At 40.4% G+C, this 25,263-nt stretch overlaps 1 protein-coding gene across 5 annotated transcripts in view; it reads right to left on the bottom strand.

Annotated features, from left to right (window-relative positions):
* ATP9B (ATPase phospholipid transporting 9B (putative)) overlaps positions 1-25,263 on the bottom strand; it is a 319,070-nt gene that overhangs the window by 194,385 nt on the left and 99,422 nt on the right. For all 5 annotated transcript variants that reach the window (XM_055295727.2, XM_055295708.2, XM_055295691.2 and 2 more), the window contains 2 exons: positions 23,288-23,339; positions 1,442-1,536 (listed from right to left, as the gene is read on the bottom strand). In XM_055295727.2, coding sequence (XP_055151702.2) covers positions 1,442-1,536; positions 23,288-23,339 — 147 coding nt within the window. The remainder of the gene's footprint in view (positions 1-1,441; positions 1,537-23,287; positions 23,340-25,263) is intronic.

Raw genomic sequence — 25,263 nt, forward strand, 5'->3', positions numbered from 1 at the left:
TATCACTGCACACCCGTCAGAATGACTACAATAAAAACTGGTGACAACACTGAAGGCGGCAAGGACACAGAGAAACCGGGTCACTCATCCGGTGCTGGTGAGGACAGGGAATGGCACAGCCACTCTGGAAAACAGTTTGGTAGCTCCTTTGAAAGCCACACTGTGTGATCCAGGAACTGCCGCATGCACACACACCCCAGCCCCATCCTCAGGTGAGGAGGTGCTGCTCCCTGACATATAACTTCACTATTTAATAGCTGCCTGGTTGACTCTACCCACTACCAAGCAGGTAAAAGGCAGCTGTCAACAGCCCAACCTCTCCAATCTGCTCATCTGTTGGTCCAGTAGAACCTACCTTCCTTCATTCACTGACCATGAAAAAATGTAAGTTGTAATAACTCTAAACATATAAATTATGCATAGTATCCTAGATAATTTAAGTAAACAATCATATAACACTGAAAATTAAAAACCCTTGAAAACAAATCATCTGAGTAGCACCTCACTGCCTGGCTTTGACTGAGAAGCCTGACCCAGAGAAGCAGCTTGGACAATTTTCAAATACAGCTTCTGACCTGAAGGCTAATAAAGTCCATGTGATGTACAGAGAGAAAATAGAAGAAAGAAAAACACTTTTATGTGCCTAAGTAGGTGAAAATTAAAAACAGATATTCATTTGTGAATATCTGGTTTTACTGATTTGAAAGATTCTACACACACGAGCATGTATGTACTTTTTAATTGGCAAACATCAATACAAAATTGCAAAGGAGAGGGGCAAATAGCCAAATAAGAAATAAAAATTTCCGCTGGGCATGGTGACTCAAACCTGTAATCCCAGCACTTTGAAAGACCAAGGTGAGAGGATTGCTTGAGGCCAGGAGTTCAAGACCAGCCTGCGCAACATAGCAAGACCCCCATCTCTACAAAAAAAAATTAAGAACTGGCTGGGCGTGGTGGTGTGCACCTGTACTCCCATCTACTCAGGAGGCTGTGGAGAGAGTATCACTTGAGCCCAGGCGTTTGAGGCTGCAGTGAGCTATGATCATCTTACTGTATTTCAGTCTGGGCAACAGAGTGACAACCTATCACTTAAAAAATAAAATAAATTGAAAAAGGAAAAGGACATTAAGAGGAGGAGGAGGAGGCGGAAGAGGGGGAAGGGGGCAAGGAGAGGGAGGAAGGGGAGGAAGGTGAGCAGAAGGAGAAAGAAAACCTAAGTGTCAAGGAAAATTCGCAATTACCTAAAACTGATTATGTACTAAGACATCACAGAAATTATTTTGGTACAATTCTTCAATGAACCTTCATGAGGAATAAAGAAATTATGAAACAAATTCTCAATGCATTAAATAAATTAGCTGGTATAAACAGGAATATACGTGAACCCTGGAAACTGCCACTGAAGATAAAAGGATGGAGTAGTCTTGGTGCTGCTCACCCCCAGAGCCGGCAGCCGTTGCGTGCAGCTCACTGCCACCTTCAGCTTCCAGTCAGTTTCACCATCTAGTTGATCAGTTCGAATAAAACACGAACCTTGGAAGTAGAGAATAAAAATTTACCACTCTTGAATTGTGTTACAGAAAGTTTTTCCTGAGCTACAGGTGCCATCAAAGAATAATTCCATGGCACAGTAGGACAAAGAAATAACAATCTAGATATTCCCAGGAACAAAAATCCTTAAACACTTTTATTTTACACAATGTTCCTTGATTCACAAAACAAGTTTCATGAAAAGATGTAGGCCATTAAATTTTTTTAAATCACTTATTTCCTATTTGCTGTTCTTGCCTATTAAGGTTTAACATTAATCAGCCTTCTATTTTAGAAAAACTGCATTGATCATTTCTACTTTCAATGTACGTTTTGATAATAACAAAATAACAAATACACAAAAATATCCAACGGTGTATAGTATTATCTTGCTAATAAAATATCAGATTTACCATCATAAAAAATGTTCAATCATAAAAGCACAGCTACAATGCTAAGACCCAGGTAAATGTTACCATATGCTCACAGGCCTATCCAGTTTCAAACATGCTAAGATATTCTATTACAAAAATCCACTACTTTTTGGCCATGCTATCATCCCACTTCTCAGAATCTATTCAATAGCAAAAGCACAAAATGACATACACACAAGGCTGCTCCTTGCAGCATTATTTATAATAACAGAAGACTGTTGTGGAACAAAGGGGAACAAACACAGGACTAGCTGAATAAAACAGAGCACATACGGCAATACAGAGAGAAGTAAAGCAAACAAGATGACCTCAGTACACTGTCATGGAAAGATCTCTAGGATATAGACTGTGAAGTGAAGAAAGTAAGGTGCAGGGCATTATATATAGAAAAATACATTATAGTTAAGAACTAGGGAGGGAGGAGAGAGAATTTGTGAATGTCCATACAGATCTCTATGCATATATAACTGTATACATGCGTGTTCATCTGTGTGTGGATATGTATCTATGTGTGTATCTGTGTGTGTGCATGTATATGTGTGTGTGCATGTATGGCTAACTTGTGTGTGCATAAGCATATATCTGTGTGTGCACATGCATGTGTACATATGTATTTGTGTGTGCTTGTGTATGTTTGCATACATGGGTATCTGTGTATAATATGCATGTGTAACTGTGAACAAGTATCTGAGGATCTGTGTGTTTCTATGTGTGTGCATGTTGGTGTGTGAACATATCTGTGTGCATATATGTGTACCTATGTACGCATGCGTGCATATCTGTGTGACGGATGTGAGGGCATGCAAATCTGTGTTTCTATGTGTGCGCCTCTGTGTGTCAGTGTATCTGTATGCATGCAAATGCTTCTGTGTGTGTGCACATATATCTGTGTATGCATGTGTGTGTATATAATACCTATAGAGGAAGGAAGGGAACAGGAATAGATGCTAGGCCTTCTGAATATATCTTCTACTGTTCACTTTAAAATCAGATACATTTTATATAATTAAAAGGCCAAATTACACCAAACTTTTAAAAAACTCCTAAAAAATAAAAGGCAGTATATAAAACATAATTCACAGTTTAATCACAGAGAGAATTCATCCAGGTGACTTTTGAGGTTTCAGAATGTTTTTTTTTCTTTTTCTTTTTTTTTTTTTGAGACAGAGTCTTGCTCTGTCGCCAGGCTGGAGTGCAGTGGCGCAATCTCAGCCCACTGCAACCTCCACCTCCCAGGTTCAAGCGATTCTCCTGCCTCAGCCTTCTGAGTAGCTGGGACTACAGGTGCGTGCCACCACGCCCAGCTAATTGTTTTGTGTTTTTAGTAGAGACAGGGTTTCACCATGTTGGCCAGGACGGTCTCAATCTCTTGACCTCGTGATCCACCCACCTCAGCCTCCCAAAGTGCTGGGATTACAGGTGTGAGCCACCACGCCTGGCCTGATGAAGAACTTTATACTGGGAAGATCAGTTGATAGCACCTGTATTTATTCATCACTAAAAGAGAGACATGTAGACATCTGCCTGGAGTTAGAAACAGGACTATACAGGGGCATTGCTGTAGTATTCTTTAACCAAAAAAAATGAAAAGCTAAAAGAAAACTGAAAATGAGTATGATCAACCCTTTAGATCCACCTACCAGTTAACAAAAATACAGGATATAAAGGAATGTATTAATTAATAACATAGTTGTTTTGTGTATGCACTCAATCTAGAATATCAGATATTCTCTATGTCCAGTAACCCTGTTTTTTCAACAAATAAAAAACAAAGAAAGAGAAGGAATTGTTTTAGAAGAAAACAGATTTGAGAGACACCTGTACCAAGTGCAAGAGAAGGGCCCTCGCATCCTGACTGGAACAGATCAACTGTAAGAAGAGGTGTGTGAGACAATCAGAAACCGGGAGACTCACCAAGTGTTAATCTAAGAAATCCTTGTTCAATCGTTTATGGTATGATAATGGAATTGTGGTTGTAATTCGTAAATGCTGAATCTGTTAATGCAATCAAATTATACACAGGATTTCATCCAAATGAGACATACGGATGAAACAAGACTGGCCATTTAATGAGCAGTCTTCCAGGGGACAATGGTGACACAGCAGTCCGTTACACTATAGCTTCATGCAGTGAAAATTCCTAGAAAAAAGTTTAAGATCCAATTTAAAAAGCAGAAAATGAATAAAACCTTTAAGGGAAGTTTACTTCCAGAAAGATAGAGCAGATGTACTCTTTCCCATTCTTCCTAAATAAAGCAAAAAATGCTGAACATTAAATTTTTAAAAATGATGATGATTCTACAAGAGGAGGAAAAGTGCAGTCCAGCTCAATTCCTCGGGTATCGAGAAAGGACAATGGTGATTTCCCGTTTTCATCTTGCCCTTTTTATCTCAGACTAGCAACTGAAGAACCCGACCACCCATAAATGCCAACAGGTGCAGACTTCATGACTATCATAGTCCCATGAAGACTTTCTTTAAGGATACAGGCAAGATTATTCTAAAATGTGTATAGAAAGGCAAAGTTGTTTAAAACAGCTAAAAGTTGTTTAGAACAGCTAAAACAATGTGGGGGAGAAAAGAATAAAAAATGGGAGAAATCAGCCCACCAGATTTTAAGACTTACCAGATGGCTGCAGTAATCAAGATTGTTTGATACTGAAGAAGGAACAGAAACACAGATCAATGGAACAAAATAAAGAACCCAGAAAGAGTCCCCCCAACATACATGTATGGCAACTAATTTTGATGCATTTACAAAAGCAATTTATGGAGAATGGAGTCTTCACTGTAAATGACGCTAGTGCATTTGGACATACATAGCCCAACAACCCAAAGCCTTGACCTAAACCTTGCATCTTATATAGTAATTAACTCACAACAGATCACAGATCTCAGCGTAAAACTTTTTGGACAAAAAAAAAAAAAAAAACCACCACAGGAAGAAATCCTCAGGGCATATGGCTGGAAGATGAGTTCCTAAACAGGATATCAAAGGCATAACCCATTAAAAAAATCAGTTGGACTTTGATAAAATTAAATACTTTGAATATGTAAAGATCCTTGCAGAAAATGAAAAGACAAACTACAAACTGGTACAAAATATTTGTAAGCCACATATCTGACAAAGGACTCCTATGTAGAATATATAAAGAACTCTCAATATCAATAGTTTAAAATAAATCCAATTAGAAAATGGGCAAAAGACATGAAAAGACACTTTACTAGAGTCCTGAGGATGGCAAACATGCAGCAAGAACGTGCTCAATGTCGCCAGCCATAACGGAACGGCACACGCAAACCATGAGGAAGCACCGCTACACATACCATCAAACATCAGCCAAATGTGGCAAAACTAGATGTCCCAGGCATTGCTGGTGGGAATGTAAAACAAAACAGTAACTCTGGAAAAGAGTTTGTCAGTCTTAAAACAAGCATATAATTACCATAAAAACTAGCAACCCCACTTCTGGACATCGATCTGGAGAAATAAAAACTTATGTCCACAAAAAAGCTGTACATAATTGTTCAAAGCAGGTTTATTTATAACAAAAACCTGTAAACAACAAAAAACTTCAACCAACAATGATGAATGGTTTAAAACATGCTGTGGTACATCCATCCATGAAATCCTAGTTAGCAGTAAAAAAGGAACAAACTATTGACATATACAACAACTTGGGTGGATCTCAAGGGTGTTGTGCTAAGCAGAAAAAGTCTCTAGGCCGGGCGCGGTGGCTCACGCCTGTAATCACAGCACTTTGGGAGGCCAAGGTGGATCGGGAGGCCAAGGTGGATCGCGAGGTCAGGAGTTTGAGGTGGGCGGATCATGAGATCAGGAGCTCGAGACCAGCCTGAACAACATGGTGAAACCCCGTCTCTAGTAAAAATATAAAAATTAGCCGGGTGTGGTGGCGTGTGCCTGTAATCCCAGCTACTCAGGAGGCTGAGGCAGGAGAATTGCTTGAACCCAGGGGGCGGAAATTGCAGTGAGCTGAGATCGCGCCATAGCACTCCAGCCTGGGTGACAGAGCAAGACTCCATCTAAAAAAACAAACAAACAAACAAACAAACAAAAAAAACGAGTCTCCGAAGGTCATGAATGGTTTATTTCATTTATGTAACACTCCAGAAATGACAGATTTATAGAAATGGAGACAAATTCATGGTTACCCAGGGTGAGGGCTGCTGGAAGCAGAGGGATGGCTGAGCCCACTGGGCTAGTGAGAGATCGATCCTCATGGTGGTGCAACAGTTCTGCACCTTGACTGCATTGGTGGTGATAGGAACCCACACTCAAGATGAAATAACACAGCCTTACGCACACACACTGTACCAGTGTCAACATCCTGGTCTGATATTCTACTACAGGGAAGTTGTCAACCACTGGAGGAATCTGGGTGAAGGGGACACACGGGGTCTCCCTGTACTATCTTTGCAACTTCCCAGGAGTCATTAATTATTTCAATATAAAACGTATTTTTAAAAAAGGTGTTGTTCACTCTAGGAATAAGTTTTAAATAGCAAATTGAAGCTCTCAATTTAGGTTGCTAATACAACTGCAATCTGTCTTTCCTATTAATATGTATCTATGTAACTCAACTATACTAGTATAAAAATATTCACATTTCACAAGTGAATTGCTTCATAACACCCTTTCTCAAACATGAACAGTCTTAAATTTTGGAAATGAACAAAATTTCAACAGTGCTAATATACTATGATGGTACTGAAGCAACAATCAGATTTAAATATATCTAGATTTTAAAAAACAGATTTTTAATTAAAAAGCTCTATCAAGTTTCAAATATTTCAAATATACTTTCAAATCTTGAATTCTAATTCTGTTTTTAAGTAACAAAGTTACTTAACACTATAGGGGGAAGGCGGCATCAATTAGACTAAACGAAATAATGCTCATTAGCAAAGAATCTTTCATGTACAACTTGAGAAAATTTAGAAAGATTCTGAAGCATACCATGTAAAGCTGCACAGCACAGCCAAGGCAAAAACAAGAAACCAGGGAAGAAAATGGTTTTTCCTCCAAGTTTTGAAAGCAAGATTCAGGCAATAAGTACTATGTGTTTTAGTGCCTACAACTTAATAGACTGAATAAATTTGGCATCACAATCAGGTAGGGTCTAGTTTTCAGAACTCAGTATTATACTGGCTAATGCTTATAATCAAGTAACTCAGCAGATGAACTAATCTGACATGCAGGAGAGACCTCTGACACCACACTGGACCAGAAGGGGGCCTTCACACACCAGCCTTTCCAGCAATTGATGGAAATGTTTAAACTCAGAAACAACAATTCCAACACAATATAAAATTTGATTCCAGAAACCTAAAAAATATGTTAAGATGCTTTCCCAAACAAATTATAGAGAACGACAAAAAAATCGTATTATAAACTCAGAGATTAAAAATCTGTTTTTAAAACACGTTTAAATAATGAAAAGACCAACCTAAAAGTATGACTCAAACATTTGGTTTCACAGTAAAGAGATAAATAATGCAAGTAACTGGACTTAACCTCTAAATATTGCACTATAGGAAGCACACTGTAACTATTTCAACACCTACAGAGGAGGAGACTCATCTCAATTGTTCTTGGCTCCCACTGCCATTCTAGGAGAGTTCCCCATCCTGTTTATCACTGTTTGCTCCCATTCATCAATTTCATTCAGAATCACACTAGGAATCGATGCCACCCAGGCCCAGTGTGGCCCTGGGGAGTGCCTGACATGAGCTTGTGCTCATCCGACAGAGCCAGTGCATGAAAGTTACTGGCCGGCTGCAGCTCCTCCCTACCTTGGCAGCCAACGTCAGCCATAACAGAGCTCCTGGCCTTTCCCTCTGCCCAGAGCAAGAGACAGTCTGAGCTCAGTCAGCTTGCAAGTGATCACCACAGCAAAACGGAAGCATTAAAGAAAAAGTTCGTACACAGTAACAGTAATGACAGTATGACTTTAAGTACTGGGGAGTCGTAAGGTAATTTTGTAACTTTGCTGGAAGCCGTAAGATAACTTTGTAATTTACTGTTAAAACGAAAAAATAGGTAAACAGCCTTTCAAAGCTCCTCACTGCTTAGAGGTCACAGCCATGTAGTAAACAGCCTAAAACTTCTGATTGTGGTCATTTCTAAGCCATTCAGCATTCAGGAAACATTCTTCCCACAGAAATGACTAAGCTTTTATATATCTAATAAAGTCTGACAAAGATCACCTAATGCATAAAGCAGCTGAAATACTATGATATAATGGTCAAAATAATTCAAAATGGTTAAACTAATACTATTAAGTATTCATAATTAAAAAAACAAATATATAACTAAATAATGGTTAAGAAAAGCTATGTTAAGAAAAGGTTTACTTTTATCTTGAAGAAAGCAAATGAAGACTTGATGAAGATTTTACAGGAAATGTCCAAAAACACTCCGTGGGAACGCTGAGTCCAGAAACTCTGTGTGAAGACTCATGGCTTTCACACAGTCCAGCCAGGCTCTTCCTCAACACAGGTGACACACAGCATGCTCTCACATATTTCACCAATATTTACTGAACACCCACTATACTGAAAGCATTACTCTAGCTACCAAGTTTCCTACTGACCTTAACGGTGTTAGGTGGCAGTCTAACAAGTAAAGACAGACAAGCAAATGTGAAAGAGAAAATAAGAGGTTCTAGAAGGATCCATTAATAGTATGGGGTTGACCATACAAATAGCCCAGCCTCAGAAATCACCAAGAAAACTCACTGTTCACCATTTGGAGGATACGGAAAGTCCCATTCCAGAGACAGGGTGGAAGCCCTTTAGGCACCCGTCATAGGAAAATGCCTCCACTGTACAGGAAGTAGATGACCGACAACAGCCTGTATCAGGTCTTCTCAAAGTCTCCTCAACGAGGCAGGATGCGCCTCCACAAATATGCTGCCTCTGCAAGCATGATGCTCTTTTCTGTCACGAACCTCAAAGGCCAAAGGGCCAAGATCAGAGAGAACAACGGGGGCTGGAGAGGAGGAGAGAGGAGGACAGGGATAATGTGGCAAGGAGAAGAATGAGGCATGGAAGAGATTTAATACAAGCACACACTGGGGGCTTGGCTCATTGAGAAAATACCTCCCAAAGACTGTCAGGGGAGAAACAGACATAGCACTCCAAATTAAGGAAGGAGTAATGGAATTTATTCTATACTGTACTCCAAACTTGCCCACAGCTACCCCTTCTTCAAAAAATGTATGGAGCTTTACATGTCTACTGGAAAGTCACTTCTTTCTCCCCCAAAAAAGGGAAGGCTACTAAAATTTACTAAGCATCTACTTATGAGGTGCCAATCATGGCCTATCTGCAATATCTGATGTCCTGTGAGACAGAAGGAAAAACTGTCCCTATTTTAGGCTTAGAGGTAAAGTACCCTAAGGTCTCCCAAGTGAGTGAAGAGTGCCATGATTAGGTCCATCTAACTCCAAACCCGTTATACAAGAACACATAGCTCAGCCCTCCACCTCAGCAATTCAACCAAGAGTTGACTTACTCAACAGTTGCAACTGCAATACACGAATGTAAAACAAAAAAACAAAAAAAACACAAAAACTTATTTGGGTTGTTTGTTGTTTCAGTCATTTGTTTATTTTTTATAGTTACTGGGCTGAACTACTCCTAGGAAATCTATCCCCCTGCTCAGACTCTGCAGTCGCCAGGCTGAACTGCCACCGCCAAGTCTCCTATTTCTCTTGGCTTTCCAGAGGTTGCTCCTGGCTCCACGTAAACCACTTTGTAGTCAATGTGATGGCAGCAGTGGCCCTTCTGGAGTGGCGGCTGCAAAGATGCCAGCTGCAATGAGGGAGGTGTGCCCAGGGCTGCATGCTCCACGGAGCTGGCAGGATCCCCATCCCCTTCCGAGTTGGCAGGTATACATGTGCTCGGGGCAGTGCTGACGTTCCCGGCACTCTGCCGGCTTGGCCCCCTCCAGACTTTAGGCGCCAACAAGCACGGGAGGGTGGCTCGGGGCAGGCCTGCAGGCACCCTTTGGGACAAACAGCCTGGGCACCATACATGGCATGTTGATGGTGGGAGTCCGACAAGTTCCTGGGCAAAAACAGGCAGGTCCACTGTGAAACCCCACCTTCAAGCCAGGAACAACCTGAAGCCTGGGCGCTGGGCTGCCAGTTCCCAGTGAGGTCCACTGCCGGAAATGAGGACTTCATTGATGACCACACAGCCAATCGGATAGTGCTTTTTCTAGGCCCGCCCATGGCTGCCCATGGACCAATCAGCATGCACTTCCTCCCTTCTAAGTCCATAAAAAAGCCAGTTTCAGCCAGACTCACACAGAAATTGGGACTACTAGCTGTGAGGAGCTACCCACTCCGGGTCCCCTCTACGCTGAGGGCTGCACACTCCACGAGCCAACCTGCCTGTGGATAAAAGCTACCCACTCCAGGTCCCCTGTCTACTGAGGGCTGCACACTCAACAGGACGACCTGCCTGCTGACAGGAGCTACCTACTCCGGGTCTCCTCTCCACTGAGAGCTGCAGTCATCGGGAGGACCTGCCTGTGGAGAGGAGCTACCCACTTTGCATCTCCTGAGAGCTGTACTGTTGCTCAATAAACCACCTCTTTGCCTTGCTTACCCTCCAGTTGTCCATATACCTTGTTCTTCCTGGATGCGGGACAAGAACTTGAGACCAGCTCAATGGTGGGAATGAAAGAGCTGTAACACAAACAGGGCAGAAACACGCCCTGCCACTTGCCTTACTGCAAGCAATGAGAAGGAGAGAAGAGCTGTGGCTCTTCAGAGAGCCCAGACCTAACGGCTCACTGAGCCAGGGCTGTGACATCCTATTTGGGGCTCTGCGGTTCCTAGCGTCTCCAAGTCTCCTGGGGCCACCATGTTTCCTGGTGCCCACAGTGAAAGCCGCTTACAGAGCACCTGATTTGGCCACAGCCTCACACATAGCCGGCACCTGGAACTGCCTGCCCTGCCACAGCCAGCATGCCTGGCTGGGTGCAGTGGCCAGACTCCACGCTCGCTCACACACCCCTTGCCACTCTGTTCCGGGCTCGCCCTCGGCAGGCCTGGGATCCGGGCCGGCAGCACAAGCTAAGTGAAGCCTGCTGGGCCAAGTAGGCAGAATGAGCCCAGCGGGCCTAAGCAAAACTTGGACAAAGGCTCCACGGGCCATAGAGGTTTCTGGCTGGAAAAGCAACACGCCAAAGATCCTGTGACAAAAGGAGGTGCTCAGGCTGGCTTAGCAATTTGGACTTCCAAGCTTCATCACTGGCTGTGTGTGGCTTAGAGACCTCTCACAATTCAGGGATTTCATGACTTTGCCCGTGTTCAGTCAGGGGTGGGTGGCTTGGAGGTCTTCTCCATCGACTCCTGGGACCATCACCTTGGGTGCAAAAACCATCTTCCAGACTGACAGGGAGGCCTGTGATGTCATGTGTAAGCTCAGCACTGTAGGACTCACCTTGGGGACAGAGGACCATGCATCATTTGGCCAGCTCAGAGGTTGTAAGTAAGCCCCTTGGGTCAGTGAGCTCTGGCAACATGGAGGGCTGTTCATCACCCAGGGAGTCCTTTCACATTTGCCCCGAGTCCCACTGCAGCTGCTTCTGAGAGGGCCTAGCACATGCACACAGTCTCCCGGCTCCAGGATACACTGGATCCAGGACTTTCCATGAAGCTTCTGGCTGGGCACTGTTTCTGCCCTCTGAAATGGTGGCCAGCAAGCTTTCCAGTGTTCTCAACGACATCCTCAGAAATGAACTCTGCCAGGCTATTTTTCAAACAAAGTCTGTAGGTAAAGCTGCAGACATCTCAGTCCTTAGGACCTGTCTCACCCTGGGCAGAACCTCTGGAGTACGGCATTGGAGCTAGGGACAGGACAGCAGCCAGCTCTACCAGGAGGGATACTCAGGTCATCGAGTGGGCACTGGGAATGGGGTTGTGGTGTAGCCCCTCCAGCACTGTCACCTCTGCCTTACAAGCTGCTGGGGCTGGGACTCACTGGGATACAATGCTCAGGAACCCAGGTAGAGTCTAGAATCCAGTCCACTTTAGGTTACTTTGTGTTAGTGCCCTAGGCCAAGCCTGTCAGGAATTGGGCTTCTGCAACATGATTCTGGGGAAAATAAGACCCATGGCCAGTCCCTCCTGGGTGGGGCTGCAGCCGTAGCCTAGGAAGTGCAGGAAGACAGAGCCCCTGACTTTTTGGCTGCATGGGCTTAGAGTAGAGCTTCCTGCACATGGAGCTGGGGTAGAGAGGAAGGTAATAGGCCATGGCTCAATTTCTGCAGTCTCAATCTGTTCTCACTGAGAAAGAAGGTCTCTGAAAAATATTAAAACAAGTATTCCTAAAGGTAAATAACTGAACAATTAAGGTTAATTTTAGAGATTCTCTTCAATGGATGAAAAGCCCTCCATAGGTTTTCAACTAGGGACAATTTACATTTGGCAACTTCTAGAGACACTGTTGGTTTTCACAACTGGAAAGGAAGTTAGGGGAATGCTACTGGCTTCTGGTGGAATGAGAACAAGAATATTCTCAACACCCAACAGTGCAGAAGACAGGCCTGCCCACCACAGCAGAGACATATCGGGCCCAAAGCACCAACAGTGCTAGGTAGAGGTGAGAATGCCTGCTCTAGAGGCTTCCATCCCAAAGCTGGCATAACAGAGTAGGCAGAGACAGACAGTCAGAAGCTGAACACCAGCCCTGTAACTGACTACTCAATGCTCCCTTTCAAGTAAATTGACCTTGTTAGACCTCAGTTTTTTTTATCTGTTTAAGACTTACCCTGGAGTTATGTTGTAAAATTCAGGGAAAATACGTGAAAGCCTGTCATGAGTGTCATATACTGGGAACTGGTATCATGGTAGCTAGTTGTTTCTCAAATTTGGAGAAATCATTAAGTAGATTATGTAAGAACAGATCTTCACATGGCTTAGTCCAGCCCACTCTTTCCACAGAACATTCTACAACTAAAATGTCCACGCAAATCCACATCCATAATACCCTCAATTTCCCCCTCTGAACCTCCTAAAAGTATTTCCGCATGCTACTGAGCATTCTTGTGGTCTCTTACTCTACACAAATATTAAATGTTTTTCTCTCCTAGCTGACGCATTTTCAACTAATTGTAGCTTCTAGCAACTCAGTGCCTAAATCTACCCTATCTATGTAACTACCTCACCAATTTTATTCTTTTTTATTTTATTTTTTGAGACGGAGTCTCACTCTGTTGCCCAGCCTGGAGTGCAGTGGCGCGATCTCGACTCACTGCAAGCTCCACCTCCCAGGTTGACACCATTCTCCTGCCTCAGCCTCCCAAGTAGCCGGGACTACAGGCGCCCACCACCATGCCCGGCTGATTTTTTTTTTTTGTATTTTTAGTAGAGACGGGGTTTCACTGTGTTAGCCAGGATGGTCTCGATCTCCTGACCTCGTGATCCACCTGCCTCGGCCTCCCAAAGTGCTGGGATTACAGGCATGAGCCACCATGCCCGGCCACCAATTTTATTTTTAATCCTTTTAACTATCCTGTACTATGGGAATTATCATTGTTAAAATGGAGTCTGGGAAATACAGAGACATTAACCCACCTGTCTAAGGCACAAAAAGATCAAGAGCCATGAAAAGATTCTCCAGTTATCGGTGTTATCAATTAAAGTTATATCTGAGACGTCAACTGATTACATATACTTTAAAAAATATAGGGCTGGGCATAGTGACTCACTTCTGTAACCTCAACACTTTAGGAGGCCAAGACGTGAGAATGGCTTGGGCCCAGAAGTATAAGACCAGCTTGGGCAACATGAGAAAACCCCATCTCTACAAAAACTAAAAAACAAAAAATTAGTGGGGCATGGTAGCAAGCACCTGTAGTCCCAGCTACTCGGGAAACTGAGGTGGATCACTTGAGCCCAGGAGTTTGAGATTGCAGTGAGCTATGATTAAGCCACAGCACTCCAGCCTGGGACAGAGCAAGACCTTTTCTGTCTCTGTCTGTCTCTGTCTCCCCGTGTGTGTGTGTGTGTGTGTGTGTGTGTGTAAAATAAAATATGAAAATAAAATATAAAAATATTAAAACAAGTATTCCTAAAGGTAAATAACTGAACAATTGAGGTTAATTTTAGGGATTTTAGAGACATATATTATACACGCATATACACACACACACACACACACACATACACACATACATACATATATTTAAATAAACCATGTTATGGGTTATTTGTCAAAAGAATTATAAAAAAGTATATTGCACAAGCTCACTGGTTTCAACTAAGAAGCAGTACAAGAAAGTTTGCAGTGCATATTATTTTAAAGTTACAGTTTTTTTCTAGATTGAATTTTCCCCTTTATGTATGAGTGAATGTTCTGATATAAAATATAAAAGTAACATAAAATGGACTAGATTCTAGACTCTGACACATCTGTGAGATGTCAATGCCATTCACTCTGCTCTAGATTTTCTATTACATAAAGAAAAAACAAGTGAGAATCTCTGGAGTCTCATAAATTTCCTGCATTCTGTGTTTCTAAAAGTGAAATAAATATCTACATTTCTGTAAACTTATTAAACACTGAAAAAATAGCTGCCTTTGTTTAAAAAGACATGCCTCATGTTAAATCATATGCTATTGTTTAAACTTAAGAGAAAAACAACATGTTATTACTTTTACTCAAATTAAATACAGTTAAAAATACTAACCTTGCAATAACTGAGGTGGTTTAAAGAGAGAAAGAATGAACTCTAGCGAATCAGAAGTATGGCCAGCTTGACTTGTTTCACAAGAACTACATCTAATAATTTTTTAACAGAAAGCACTCACTACAACTGACGCCAGCTAAGGCTCAGCAAAAAATGTATTAAATTGGTCTGCTTATATCCTATTACAGACTGCTTATGAATACTTGATTTTATTTTATACAATCGACAAGAGTCAACAGGAAAGGATAGGCTTAATGACAATTAAATTAAGATCAACTCGTGTATGTGTCACATAGGAGGGTGCATCAAGTGTGCTGAAGAAATTGACGGGACACCGTTGGAGCACAAGTCTGTCATATCGCATAATAAGTTACCCTGTAATATTAGTAGACTTCATACACAGCCCACAAATCTAGTAGCTCTTAAAGAGATGGGCTAGGGTATACAGCCAACAAAAGAAAGATAGGCATTGACTTTGCATTTGTGATACCAGATCGTCCGCCATTAAACTTAATTTTTAAATCATTTATATGATTTAATGACTCTGCATGAAATTTTCAAGCTGGTAGCAAGATGAATAGCACTACAGAGACCATGTGGATGAGTACAGTGTCATTTAACCACCACCCCGTCCCACTAACAAGTGACAGCTGAGGTACTATAATATGTCCCAAACACTTAAAATATAATGTCATCACTTAGGAGACAAGTGAAAAAGATATTGGCATTTATAAGAGATTGATGAAAAATAGTTCTAAAGCATTAATTTCTCTTAATACCACTAAAAGAATTGTGTGCACTCTGGAGATATTTGATCTGAATTAAGAAAGATGAAGCAATTGATTAATTGGAATTTAAGCCATCAGTCATCAGATCCATCAACAGCTTCATTTACATTCTAAACAATCAGCTCACAGCCCAACAGAATATTCTGTGTTAATACACAGTCAATATGATGCCATGAGCAACCCGCCATGCTGTACTAACAAGCACCCAGCTGCCAGTGTTCAAGCTGGGATATGCTGCATATATTAACACTTAGGATTTCTATCATATCTAAGATTTAAAATATTCTTATTATAATAAACAGTGTATTATCAGATTTTTTTTCAAACTGAAACTAAAAAGCAATAAAATAGTATTAAAACTGTTAGATACAAAAATTCAGTACATTTGTAGTCTACTGAAAACCACTAGGCAATAAGATAACTTTAATTACTTAAAAATCACACAAACAATTTCTAAAGCTAAGAATTCTTGATTGAAAGCAACATTATAACACAAATTTTATATAGCTTGAAAGCTATTTGGTCTATTTTATAAGGAGAAGAAAAATAGTATGAAAAAACAATCTGACTTTTTTTTTTTTTTTTTTTTTGAGACGGAGTCTCGCTCCGTCGCCCAGGCTGGACGCAGTGGTGCGAACTTGGCTCACTGCAAGGTCCGCCTCCCGGGTTCATGCCATTCTCCTGCCTCAGCCTCCTGAGTAGCTGGGACTACAGGCACCCGCCACCACGCCCAGCTAATTTTTTGTATTTTTAGTAGAGACGGCGTTTCACCATGTTAGCCAGGATGGTCTCGATCTCCTGACCTCGTGATCCACCCATCTCGGCCTCCCAAAGTGCTGGGATTACAGGCGTGAGCTACCACGCACGGCCCTGACTTCTTAATATCTGCATTTGAGTAACTATTATTTTAACAATTTAAATTTGACAGAAAAAATAAAACTGAGGATGAAAATAGAAGCATAGGTTAAAACAAACTACAGCAGGGTTCTAACTTGAACCCATCAATAATCTTCCAGGGATATGTAAACAATAAAAAATCCAGCATACGTATGCAGTATATACATTTTTCTGAGGAAAGAGGTGATAATTCTTAAGATTCTCAAAGGGATCCACGACCTTCAAAATATTATCACTCCACTACAAAGAGTGATTCTCCCTACAACATGGAATGTAACACAAAATTAGAGAGAAATGTTTTAAAACATCATCAATTTGAAAGTGTTATTTATCCAAGGTTAACACAATAGATTATCTCATTTGAGTAATATTCTAATATTCCATTTACGTTTTTCTGACTTACTATGGCTTAAAAATGATGCAGTGAAACATTAAGAGGCTGAGGAAGAATTTCTAAAATTGCTATTAGTGGCCGGGCTCAGTGGTTTACACCTATAACCCCAGCACTTTGGGAGGCCGAGGCAGGTGTATCACTTGAGGTCAGGAGTACAAGACCAGCCTGGCCAACGTGGTAAAACCCCATCTGTACTAAAAATACAAAAATCAGCTAGGCGTGGTGGCGTGCCTGGAGTCCCAGCTACTCAGGAGGCTGAGGCAGAAGAATCGCTGGAACCTGGGAGGCGAAGGTTGCAGTGAGCCGAGATCGCGCCACTGCACTCCAGCCTGGGTCACAAAGCGAGACCTCCTCCAAAAAGAGAAAAAACAAACAAAAAAAACCATAAAATTGCTAATAGTCATAGAATGTTAAACAAGGTATTTACATTCTCCAGCCCTCAGATTCCTCTTCTGAAAAGTGGACATTTCTAAACACCTTTCAGCTTTAAAGTGCTTGACTTTGTTCATAATTTATCTTCTAACACAATCTACATAATCTTTTCCACTTAATTACCCAAAACTGTTTTCATATTTGGAATATATCTTCCATATATTTCCATCACAATTGTTAAAAGGGCAATTAATACAATAGCATCTCCCAAATTAAAGCATTTTGTTATTCATTACACTGGATACACATTTGTAAAACAGGACAAATAAATCATAAATAAGCAGGTGAAGTAAACAGGGATGGCAGTACAAAAACCTCTGAAAATATACTTCTGTGTAACTGCAATAAGAAGACTAGTGAAAATTGCCAAAAGCAACTGTTTCAGAACTCTAGAAAATAATCGGACTTGAAAGAATTCCAGGAGCATTTATTCAACAAAAACACTAAACCTAGCTAAGAGCGAGCTGTGTTAGTTAAAATCCCTGGGGCAATCACTAACAAAATAGTTTTTTAAGTACATTATAATAGAAATGATGGGGAATTAAAACACCACATTAGAAAATATTCAAAACAAAAGAAGGCAGTAATGGAGCAACAAAGACACACAAAAATATCACAAGACACACAGAACACAAACAGCAGAATTGCAGATGTAAATTCTGCCTTATCAGTAATTACATTAAACAGAAATGGATTAAAGGCTCCAATCAACAGGCAGAGACCGATGGAATCTTTTGAGTGTGCCACCTACCTCCCATCAGTCTCTGGTGTATAATCAGATGATATAAAGCCATGAATGAAGTTACAGTTTCCCAGGAAGAACATGTACATCACAAACGTAGGTGTGCTTAAGACAGAATCCTGAGAAACACCATTTAAATTTCACAGAGAAAGGGGATGTAGGGTTAGGTCATGACGAAAAACATCTTATTCAAAAGGTTTGGCTGCAAAGCAAAGGACAGAGAAGGGATGGTAGCTAGATAGCTGTGTCGGGTCACTGGAGGTTGGGGGTGCTCTCTGGTGACCGGGTAGAGACATGTTTCAATGCCTACAGGAAGAAGGCAATGGAGCTGTAGTTGAAAGTGGCGGGGTTGAGGGGAGGGTTGATGGCTAAGAGTTAATGAACAGGTGGTAAAGGCAGACAGGAGAAACACTGAGAAAGTTGGAATAAACCGCCTTCAAGAACAGGCCTAGTCAACGGGAACACTGTGGGTTACACAGTGAACTCTACTGATTCACAGAGCTCCAGTCAGATGCTTGTGTGGCCTTCTCAGCTGGAACTCTACAGCCAGGTATGAGAGAAGAGACACTGGAGAGACTGATGTAGGGCTGTAAGGCTGATCAGGCAGGATAACAGGGCAAAGGGAGCTCATCTGGATGGGGAGAATAATAATTAGCAAGTGTACATACCTGCTAAGATTTTAAATGGATACATTTTGCTGGATGTGAATTTTCCTAAATACAGGTGATTTTTTTAAACAAGCACAGATTGACAGAATGAATGAAAAATCGTGATGTAATTACATGCTGTCTACAAGACACACACTTCATCTAAGACAAATAGGTAGAAAGTATGACAACAGAAAAAAGGTGCAAAAAGTAACCAAAAGAGAGGTGCATGGCTGAAGACAGTTTATAATGATAAAAGGGTCAATCTGCCAAGCAAACATAAATATATTACATGTAACAGCAGAACTTCAAATACATGAATCAAAATCTGACAGAATAGAAGGAAAAACAGAGAAATAGTGACAAACTTCAGTACTCCACATTCAATAATGGATAGGACAACTAGATAGAAGATGAACAAAAAAAGAAGATTTGAACAATGCTGCAGACCTAGAACAAAAATCTATGGAACATTCCACTCAACAGGAGCAGAATGTAGATTTTCCTCAAGTGCATACAGAATATTCTCAAGGATATCCAGTATGTTAGGACATTTTTCACAAATGTGAATAAACTTTGAAAGAGAAATCATATAAAGTATATTCTCCAACCACAATGGAATGAAATTAGAATCAATAACAGAAGGAAATTTAGAAAATGTATAAATATGAGGAAATTCATATTCACTAATAAACAATGAATCAGGCCAGATAAGGTGACTCACACCTGTCATCCCAGTGCTTTGGGAGGCTAAGGTGGGAGGATCACGTGAGGCCAGGAGGTTGAGACCAGCCTGGGTAACATAGCAACAGACACAGCCTGTCTCTACAACAAAATTTTAAAATTACCCAGGTGTGGTGGTGTGTGCCTGTACTGCTAGCTACCTGGGAGGCTGAGGCAAGAGAAGTGCTTGAGCCCAGGGGTTCAAAGTTACAGTGATCATCATAGTGAACTATAATCATGTCACTGCACTCCAGCCTGGGTAACAAACCAAGACCCTGTCTCTACAAAAAAAAAATAAAAATAAGAACTAAAAATAAATAAGCAACGAATCAAAGAAGAAATCACAACGGAAATTAGAAAATAATTTTGAGATATATGGCCAAACCTCATGAAATACAGCAAAAGCAGTACTTAGAAATTGTAGTTATAAACACCTGTACTAAAAAAGACCCTCAAGTAAATAACTTTCCACCTTAAACTACAAAAAGAAGACTAAACTGAACAGAAAACAAGTGGAAGGAAGAAAACAATAAAAACAGAAACCAATAAATGAAATAAAGAACAGAAAAACAAGTGAGAAAAATCATTAAAACCAAAAGCTGGTTATTTTAAAAGATCAACAAGATTGACAAACCTTTAAGCTAGAGTGACCAAGAAAAAAAGAGAAGAGTTCAATTACTAAAATCAGGAACAAAGGAGGGTACACTACACCAACATGAGAGAAATAAAAAGGACTGCAAGGAAATCTAAAAACAACTGCATGGCCACAAATTAGATAACCTAGATAAAGTGGACAAATTATGAAAAAGACACAAACTACCAAAACTGACTCGGAAAGAAACAGATAATCTGAATAATCCTGTAACAAGTAAAGAAACTGAATTAGTAATTTTTTAAAAATCAGAGCAAAGTCCAGTCCCAGAGGGTTTCATGGGTGAATTCTATCAAACACTTAACAAAGAATTAATAATAATTCTTCACAAACTCTTCCAAAAAATAGAAGAACACTTCTTAACTCATTCCACTAAGGCCAGTATTACCCTGACACCAAAACAAAAATAACACAAGAAAAAGCAGAAACAAAAACTATAAATCAATACATGTTTTTGTTTGTTTGTTTGTTTGTTTTTGAGACGGAGTTTCACTCTTGTCACCCAGGCTGGAGTGCATTAGCGCAATCTCGGCTCACTGCAACCTCTGCCTCCCAGGCTCAAGTGAGTCTCCTGCCTCAGCATCCTGAGTAGCTAGAATTACAAGCTTGTGCCACCACGACTGGCTAATTTCTGTTATATATATATATATATATATATATATTTTTTTTTTTTTTTTTTAGTAGAGACGGGGTTTTGCCATGTTGGCAAAGCTAGTCCCGAACTCCTGACCTCAAGTGATCTCCTCACCTAGCCTCCCAAAGTGCTGGGACTACAGGTGTGAGCCACCGCACCCAGTCCAATACATCGTTTAAAAATAGATGCAAAAAAAGCCTTAACAAAACAGTTGCAAATCAAACCCAGCAACACACGGAAAGACTACAAGCCCATGATCAAGGGTTATGTATTCTGGCCTCCGTCTGTGGTTGAGGAGATGAGCCTTTCCGGGGACTGGAGGGCCTGCAGAGTTCTCCCCACTCAGCAGTCTGTGCTGTGAAGCAATGCACTATGAGGTGAGTCATTCACATGTGACAAACTATGAAGACAGCCTACCCACTGGACTGTAAAAGCACCTAAATGGTCTTATTACACTACTGTTAAGAAGATCTGAATTGCTTGAAAAAAGAGCACATTATACTCCAATACTGGCAAATGATGGCTTCAAAATATAAGCATTAACACTTCAAAAGCAAATAATACCACTTGCAAAGAGAATTAGTAAGAAGGCTTCCAGAATGAAGAGCAATTAGGATGAGAAATCAGTTAAGGAAACACCAGCTATCATAAAAGATTAACCTTGCAAATGGAACTGCTTAACGATAGGAGTTTATATAGAGTCCATTTGGTAATGGAAGGGGAGGGGCTCTGTTCCATACATTCATTCAGGACACCAGGCTGATGGCAGCTTTGGCATCTTTAACAAGCAGTTTCCAAGACTACCCTAGTCATGGCCATCTAACCAGCAAGGCGGAAGAGACGAGCGGGTGCCTGCAGGAGAGGTTAGGTGTAGGGCTACATGTGGCATACAGACTTTTGGCTCTCCCTCTTTGGCCAGAGTTAAGTGACATGGGACCAGCTAACTGGGCAGGAAAGGGAGTCTAGCTGTGTTTCCAAGAGGAAAGAGAAATGGGTTGGAAAAGTAGCCAGCCAGTCCCTGCCACGGTTGGGAAAATAAAAGCTCACATGAAACAACACGTAATAAACCTATCAAGTGTACAGAAGTCACTTGATTATTGGGTAGAGGTGATCTCCTGTTAATGGCAGAATTCATCTCACAATGTAAGTAACCATGTAACTACAACTGGTAGAAAGAGAAAACATTTGGCTGGGCGCAGTGGCTCACGCCTGTAATTCCAGCACTTTGGGAGGCTAAGGCGGGCGGATCACAAGGTCAGGAGATCGAGACCATCCTGGCTAACATGGTGAAACCCTGTCTCCACTAAAAATACAAAAAGTTAGCCAGGCATGGTGGTGGGTGCCTGTAGTCCCAGCTACTCGGGAGGCTGAGGCAGGAGAATGGCATGAACCCGGGAGGCGGAGCTTGCAGTGAGCGGAGACCGCGCCACTGCACTCCGGCCTGGGCGACAGAGTGAGACTCTGTCTCAAAACACACACACAAAAAAAGAAAGAGAAAACATTTTTCTTCTTTGACAAAAATGTCCCTTCTAAAAGTATGTTGTTTATAAATAGAGAAAAAATCAACAACTCTGAAATCTAACAGTCCTTTCTACAGTTTTCACATTAGAAGTAAGATATATGCTGAGTTTTTAATAAAAATAATAACATGCTTAGCTTCCTATAAAAACTACTGTTCATTTATAAATAATGTCAGGAATGTAGGGCAGAAAGAAACTCTGGATATTACTTGATATACCCTCTCATTTCAGAGATGATGAAAACGTGTGCCCACTTGGCAAGGTCACATAACTAGAAACTGGCCAAAGTGATTCAAACTCAGGTTTCCCAATTTGCAACAATTTTTCTATTTGGCCACACTAGGCTTCTATCCAATTACCTCTTTTCCATCTTTGTATTTTTAAAAGCTTAGGTCATATAAATAGCATTTTTTCTGCAAAGTCTGCGTCAACTCAATAGTCAAAATTATCTGTTCCCACATAGCCCCAAACATTTCTGAGTACAGTACCTATACAATTAGGATTATTGCTGTCAATGTATGCACTGCCACCAAGACTATAAACTCTTTGAAAGTTGCTCCCTTTTGTACCTTAAGCAACAATTAGTGCCTGGTACATATTAATAAGTGGTAAATAAGTATTTGCTGAATTGCTGAATAAAATTGCAAATGCAAAATAGCCATCAAATTTTAAGTAACATCATCATTTAATTAGATGTCAGTAGGAATCTGAATGAAAACACTCACTGGATGCATAGGTCCTGATAGGATTATTTTTAAACAAATATATTTCACAGCAAACACCCTTTTAAATATTGACAATTAAATATAATTTAGATGTTAATAAATTCAATATATTATCATTCAAAGAAAATTTTTATAGGATAATTTTTACTTTTACCTTTTAAAGTGAAAATTAAACTACGAAAATACTAAATCATCAGCAATGTAACTGGAGTATGTGTATTTTCTTTGTAAAGTAGCTTCATATGAAAATGTGGACTCTTTTTTCAGAGGTTTCATGTGTTTATATTCAAAGTAAAATACCATTTCTACAGAATATTCCTCATTGCTGCAGCATACTAAAAATGTTAAGGAAAACAGTTTCTGCTTGTATAGATATTTGTAAATTTGTTTTTGCAGTAATAATATACAGTTAGGTAAGTTTTTTTAAATGTAAAAATACCTGCTTTTTCTGAAGTCCTAAGGAACACCATGTCCGATGGAATTCTTTGATTCTGCAAAGAGCATTATAAAAGATTAATTATCTACATGCAGGTTTACAAATTAACACAATTCCATTCCAAAGAAGAAACAGCTATGAAAACAACTAAGATAATATGATTAAAATTCTGCTGAAATAACTAACACAATTTGTATATAAAAAATTGATATTTTAATTCACATTTTAGTTGAAATGCTAATATTTTTTTTCCCATGAGTGAGCCATATAATGATATATAGTAGTGACTTTAAAAATGCTTCATGTCCGGTGGCTCATGCCTGTAATTCCAGCACTTTGGGAGGCCGAGGCAGGCAGATCATGAGGTCATGAGATCGAGACCATTCTGGCTAACATGGTGAAACCTCGTCTCTACTAAAAAAAAAAAAAAAAAAAAAATGCAAAAAATTAGCTGGGCGTGGTGGTGGGTGCCTGTAGTCCCAGCTACAGGCTGACGCAGGAGAATGGCATGAACCCGGGAGGCAGAGCTTGTAGTGAGTGGAGACTGCGCCACTGCACTCCAACCTGGGTGACAGAGCAAGATTCCATCTCAAAAAAAAAAAAAAAAAAAAAAAAAAAAAAAAAAAAAAAAAAGCTTCATGTCAGCCAGGCATGGTGGCTCACGCCTGTAATCCCAGCACTTTGGAAGGCCAACATGGGAGGATCACTTGAGGACAGGAGTTTGAGACCAGACGGGACAACATGGCAAAACTCCACCTCTACAAAAAGTTTAAAAAGTAGCCGGTGTGGTGGCATGCCTGTGGTCTCAGCTACTAGGGAGGCTGAGGATGACTTGAGCCAGGAAGGTCAAGGCAGCAGTGAGCCATGTTCATGCCACTGCACTTCAGCCTGGGCAGCAGAGCGAGACCCTGTCTCAAAAAAAAAAAAAAAAAAGCTTTATGTCTGAAAAAAACGTTAAATATTGCCATTTCTGTGGCCTCCGTGAGTCTGTACATGTAACACAGCAGGTATTGCCTTATAAAAAATTATGTCCTCCCTATTAGACTAAATGGCCCTGGAAAGTGAGGACTGTGGTCCTCCAATGCCCACAAAACAGAGCACATCATACACAAAACACTTAATGGATGTCAAAGAATAAATCTATGACTGAACAAGCCAACAAGCAAAAAACCCCACAGATTTGGGGAGATATTCTTTCATGACACAGAAAATCTGAAAGATATTGTATGGCATATAAAAACTTTTACAAGTCACTATTCATACATTTAATCATTATCACTAATAGTTTTATCAACTGGGAAAGCTCTATCAGTCTAAAGAAAAAATATATAATTGTACTAAGAATACATCACATAATGTCATGAATTATGTATGATTTCTGAGACCTAAGTAAAGACTTATCTACCCATGGTAAATAAATGGATAATAAATGGTAAATAAATGGATTGTCAGTCAACAGGTAACACGTTAAAGCTGAAGGAAGCTATGTTATTAGATAGAGCTATTTCTTTCTAACACTAGGGAAAAAAAACTAATATTAGCATGAAACCAATAAAAGATGTGCAAGACCTCTACACAAAAAACTATAAAATATCGTTGAGAGAAATTAAATGTGAGGATTAACTGTACAACCTAATAAAACTAGATTAAACTGGAGTAGTTAAGAAAAGATGGGATTACACCAAGATAGACAATTACACCAATACAAAACTAGACGTCCAAAAATAGGTCCACATATATAGGGACACTATGAGAAAGATGAAACTGCCAATCAGTGAGGAAACAATTGTGTTTTCAATCAATAGCGCTGAGAAAACCCAGTACCATCAAGGGATGATAGGAGACGACACCTGACCTCGACTTCAATGTAAACACAAAAATCTGTCTGGAATTATAGCTCTAAATGTGAAAGCCAAAACAATAAAATGCCTAAAAGAAAAAAAATAGTTCTTTCCCCACTGAATTGTCATCATTCACCA

The sequence above is a fragment of the Symphalangus syndactylus genome, chromosome 1, assembly GCF_028878055.3.
Source record: "Symphalangus syndactylus isolate Jambi chromosome 1, NHGRI_mSymSyn1-v2.1_pri, whole genome shotgun sequence".
Taxonomy (NCBI): domain Eukaryota; kingdom Metazoa; phylum Chordata; class Mammalia; order Primates; family Hylobatidae; genus Symphalangus; species Symphalangus syndactylus.